This window comes from Priapulus caudatus, unplaced genomic scaffold (assembly GCF_000485595.1).
Source record: "Priapulus caudatus unplaced genomic scaffold, Priapulus_caudatus-5.0.1 Scaffold1194, whole genome shotgun sequence".
NCBI classification, from domain to species: Eukaryota; Metazoa; Priapulida; class Priapulimorpha; order Priapulimorphida; family Priapulidae; genus Priapulus; species Priapulus caudatus.
In genome coordinates this window covers 81915-87607 of record NW_014578255.1, presented here as the reverse complement: position 1 = coordinate 87607, position 5693 = coordinate 81915, and the positions used below count along the sequence as shown (strand labels likewise).

Here is a 5693-nt window from a genome sequence, read left to right as displayed (position 1 = left end):
GTGTGTGTGTGTGTGTGTAGTGTGTGTGTGTGTGTGTGTGTGTGTGTGTGTGTGTGTGTGTGTGTGTGTGTGTGTGTGTGTGTGTGTGTGTGTGTGTGTGTGTGTGTGTGTGTGTGTGTGTGGTCGCCTTCGCAGCCGTCGTACACCCCTGTTCCTGTGTAATTGGTTTGTGGCTTTACGCGCACGCATGACGCATTTACGCACGCACACACGCACACACGTGTTTACACGCGCACGCACACACGCACGCACGTATGCACGTGTTCACACGCGCACGCACGCACACACGCATGTACGCACGCACGTATGCACGTGTTCACACGCGCACGCACGCACACACGCATATACGCACGCACGTATGCACGTGTTCACACGCGCACGCACACATACGTCATGGCAGGAGTGTATAATATAGATTATGTTATTATTTATGTATGATCTATATGTAATGATCTATGATTATCTCGTGCATAATCCATATTATACACTCCCGGTCATACGACATCAATAGTAACGTTAGTTTCGCGTCACCGGCATTCCGTGAACGCCGGCCAAACGCAGTCCCACACCGGCAGTGATGGCTCTCAACTTCCCGCTTCGAGCCTGAGCTCCTTTGGTCTCCACCGTTATTCCTATCTTGGGCTGGAGATGGAGAGGGTTGATTCCGCAGCTGACATATACGCAGGAAGATCTCTTGGAGCTGTACCAACGTTCCTTAGGCTTCACAGGGGCTGGCGTTTATTTACGCTCGTGTTCTAGCACCGTGGTTGCCATCCTCCCTCTGCTTCGCGCATTCTCACACGCGCACAGCGAAAAACATCAACAACATCAACAACATCATCAACAACAACAGATGTATTACGTTACTCCTGTATAATACCACAGGTCATGCACCGCATCATATTGCTACTTACCAGGAGTGAATATTCCCAAAGAGATTTTCGATGATTGATTATCGATTATTGATTATCGAAAAGATTTTGAGATGATTTACCCATGGTTACCGACATCGGCGTTAGAAGTGATGCTGTACAAAAGTGATTACGTCGCCACAGCTGTTTAATCTTGTCTGCTTCCGTGCAGTGCTCGTTTGGTAATTAGAACAAATTACGCATTATATACTCTGGTACCGCGGTAGCAACCAAGTCTAAACATTCGCGAAATCCAATGAATTACTTACTGAAAGTGTGGTACGTATTATATTAAAATATTAGTGAAGCCAAACAGAAAGTGTGGATAAGAAAGCCATTTATCTAACTGGCTTTTAACTTTAAAATGTAGTGTAATATATGCGTGCGAGGCACTTATATACGCGCTTCAACCGCTACGTATATGTCATATCAATACAGAATGTTGACACGTATGTCACTAGTTTACTGTCATTTGAGGCAAACTAAAATGTAGATTGCATGCGATATGTAGGTACAAGCGATCGACTTCGCAAGTGATTGACCTTTAGTGCAAGGTGCATCAGCATTTATTTTGAGAACTTTTACACACAGTTTAATTGCCTTGAATATTATATTTATGATTGTTATTTACGGACTCCAAACAGCTGTTTCTCCCGTTACACGAGCGCACTAGCTGCTTTAATTAGAATCGAGCAGGAAAATCTAATCCAATCATCGGTTGATCCAATTACGTGCGTGATAGCTTTAACAGACAACTGCGTTACTTGGTTAGCATCATTAATAAATTAAAATAAATAAATAATTCATGGCCCGGGTTCGTTGTTCTATCTTACATTCATTCGACTCGCGGCACGAGTAAATAACATTTTTTGCGTTATGTCGCGATGATTGCACTATAAATGGTGATTTTATTTTATTTGTACTTGCAGTGGTTTGGGAATCTGGTTACGGCAAAGTGGTGGGACGACCTTTGGCTGAATGAAGGCTTTGCCTCATTCGTAGCTCAGCTAGGCATACAGAACATCGATCCTTCGAGCAGTATGGTAAGAAAACGCGGTGATTTCGCCTCAGGTTCAAGGTGGCATAACTTCCTTAAAAGTTACTCCTTAAAACTTCCTTAAAACTTACTGAAAGTTTGAACGTGAGAAAAGAAAACTACAGGTGGTTGTAAATTGTTTTATTAAATGTTTTCACCACAAATCACCGGAATAGATTAAGAATGTGTGGTCAAAACGCAAGACGACCCTTTAAAATAAAATGTATGCAGGTCAGAATCCACTTAATTGTCCCATCCCACGAAAAACACATGTCATGCAATCGACCTACATCTAGACCTGCTTCTATAGCATACACTCTTGATTGCTTGTAGGTATACGTTATATCGTTACAATCGTTTACACTCTGAAAAAGACCCCGCGAAAACAAGCCGCGATATGTATCTGCGTATCCGAAATCTATGTTCAATAATGAATTCATCAATTCGATTTAAACGAATAAAAACAATTAGGAAATATACAAGCTATACCTGATGGAAGGAATTATTGTTCATACATTTAATCGTTCTTTCGTTTTAATTCATTCTCGCATATTCGAGCCTAATACCCAGCATAACTACGAGCTTTCGCTTGAATTTACCGTAATCTATCATGACACTAAGCGGTAGATAACTAGATTTTCCGACAAAAATCTATGTTTACTGCGTTGTCTACGCGGTAAATCACGGCTGCTGGCAATGCTAGACGCTAACTCCACGACAGATGGCGCTCTCACTCTCGCTCAATTCACCACTGCCACAAGTAGATTTCCGTTACAATTTGTAACGCTTTTTTACTACAAGTTTTACAGCAGCCATGCACGTTACTCATATATACGGTAGTACGGGGGCACACGCGAGTATACGTGCCCGTATGCCGGCCTCGCTATTTACGTCACGACTTGCCAGACGTGCGCGTGACACCGACGATCTTTTTATAGCCGCCATCAAGTAGCGGAAAATTCTCTGGTGTAAATGTGAAAGAAACGCGAATTCAGTTCAGCAGCGCAACGTAGGGCTTAATATAGCCGGGGGGAAATGCAGCGGAAAAACGACGACGATGTCGCTCTTTTGATTTTTAAGATTATCTTTATTATATATATATATATACATATTATACATTTATATGTACTATTTATTATAATTTCTATAGTGGGTTTTCCATGAAAGTGCGTTGTACTGAATTCTCACGCGGTGGAACTTTTGCGATGTAGTTATTTTGAAGCCTTACCGATGACCAACGGAATCTTATTTCAACACATATATTTACCTTGGTCCAGTACTTGTGCCCCGACACCCGGCTGGCGCGCAATTTGAAGACTAACTGACCCACAGGCACTTGGAACGTCTCAATAAAAAAAGGTAAATAAGCACGAAATGTATTTACTACCAAAGTCTTAATGTTTCTCTACTCTATTTCGCCTATAATCACCTGTAAATGCCGGTCAAATGCCCATCTGCAACACACAAGAACACCGCACGCCCGCCCTGTGCACAAACAACATGAATACGAACATAACTCTCTTATTCATGTTGTTTGTGCACAGGGCGGGCGTGCGGTGTACTTGTGTGTTGCAGATGAGCATTTGACCGGCATTTACGGGTAATTATCGGCAATAATAGGCGAAATAGAGTAGAGAAACATTAAGACCTTGGTAGTAAATAAATTTTGTGTTTATTTGCTTCTTTTTTTTTAATTGAGACGTTCTAAGTGCCTGTGGCTATTAACATTGCCTAGCGACTTTCTAAACACAATCTTATTTGTAAACAACATGTACAGAAAAGTTTCGTTGCGACAGCGCCTGCGCAGTGTGTTAGCGCTTTGACGTCATATGGATAATGATGACGTCATTCTTATTGTAGGATGAGCGTCTAATCAAGAGAGAGTTTCCTCGGGCAATGGTCACAGACTCACTGACCACCTCTCACCCGATTTTCGCCACGGTCAACAACCCGGAGCAAATCGGTGAAATCTTCGATGCCATTTCGTACTCAAAAGTAAGCATATGTGTGCATATGTACATGTGCATGTGTTTTCTTAATATATAAGCTTAATTCGTCAACTATCATTTATAAATGTGAGCGATTAGATGTAATCTCTAAGATTAATCTCTAATTAATGTTTACGGCTTTATGTTCTAACGGGGGACCAAGAGCATAAGTAAGTTAAGTATGATTGATCGTTAGATAAAAGCAAAAATAACTATAAACTGAAAAACTTCACACGCGTTGCAAATAATAATTAAAATAGACAAATCAAATCTCTAGGCATTATTTATAGCGGTTCGTGTGAGTCGCCGTACTCCCGTTTCTTGGCGACGGAAAATCAATTGTAGGTACATTTACGTTAAACACGAACAGAATGGTGATGAGTGAAGATGAAAGATGAAAGAGTTTTCTTTATTTGCTAAGTTTCTTTTTTAACTCACTGCAGAGATACAAATAACTGGCTAACAGCATTTCACCTGTATAGTTAGAATATTAAATTTCTACTTTATTGAATACGGTTAATATATATATATATATATAATGGAGCAATACGATCTATTTGAAAAAAAAGAGGATCTTTTGATATAGAGGCCTACATCCATTTTTTTCAGTTTCACACCCAGCTTATAAATAATAATTTTCGAATCTAATACAAATATTCGCAACGTTTTGCCTGTAGGGTCAATAAGACGCTGTACCTATCTCGCGACTTTATAAACATCCATAACGAAATTCCATCGTTCTTTCCATGTAATAGCAACACTATAATTAAACCTTCAGATGCGTGTGTTGTCGGGTGTTCTAATATACTGGGGTCCGTTGTCAGAATTTCAGAAACATCATGAAATCATAAATAATTATGACCATCATAAGTATAAAATCTCGTACCTATTGCACGATATACCTCACTTCGTAATTATTTTGTATTTTTTGTATTATGTCACGCAAAACTACTTAGAATGTTTCTGACAATGCGATCGCGGTGAGGGGGTCTGTAGGGGTCTTTATGGTGATATAGGTTATATAGGGTCTTGGGTTGTAAGCAGTGTCAGGTAGGCAATCATTTCATGATACGATTACCGGAGTTGCGCGCATCAAAATTACGTTGGTCACGTACAAACATCTCGTAAGTAGAATCTGCCGTACACAGTGAAGCTTGCCGCGCCTCTAGCAACGCGCATGCGCAATGACGCGTATTTTTCACGTGCACCTTTCTCGCCGCTGTTTTCCAGGGCGCGGCGATAGTTCGTATGATGAGCTATTTCCTGGGCGACGACGTGTTTCGCGACGGACTGAAGGTATGTATGTGATTACGACTGAAATAGGAGTGCGAAGCATGCATTTTTTGCGCGTTCTTCAAACGCGTTCGTCTGTGAGCGGCAGATGCGGGCGCACGATCAATAATAAAAAATAAACACGCAAGACGAGCAGACTGTACGGATACGAAGATGTCTCGTGTCATTAAATCTGATAGATGTTAGTTGATAAGAGATCATAAAATATTTGAAGAAAAAAACGAGTGAAGAGTGAGAGTTTTTTTGGCGAGATTTATTTTAATTTAGAAATGGTTTTTATTTTTTTAAGCGTTTGAGCAAGCTGTTATTAATGAAGGAGAAGGATATAGTGCACATGACCACAATGTTATGCGATCTAGAAATGTTTGAAAAAAAATTGTTGGAACAGTAGGGCCTATTGCCTATAATTTAATATAATAATTACAATAATTAATACAATAATACAAAACTATAATATAATAATAA

The 5693-nt window shown here is 40.3% G+C and overlaps 1 protein-coding gene across 1 annotated transcript in view; it reads left to right on the top strand.

Annotated features, from left to right (window-relative positions):
* LOC106815763 (aminopeptidase N-like) overlaps positions 1 to 5693 on the top strand; it is a gene marked incomplete at its 5' end in the record, with an annotated part of 25044 nt that overhangs the window by 5377 nt on the left and 13974 nt on the right. Inside the window, 3 exons of the mRNA XM_014820270.1 lie at positions 1841 to 1954; positions 3808 to 3942; positions 5166 to 5235. Of these exons, the coding sequence (XP_014675756.1) occupies positions 1841 to 1954; positions 3808 to 3942; positions 5166 to 5235 (319 nt within the window). The remainder of the gene's footprint in view (positions 1 to 1840; positions 1955 to 3807; positions 3943 to 5165; positions 5236 to 5693) is intronic.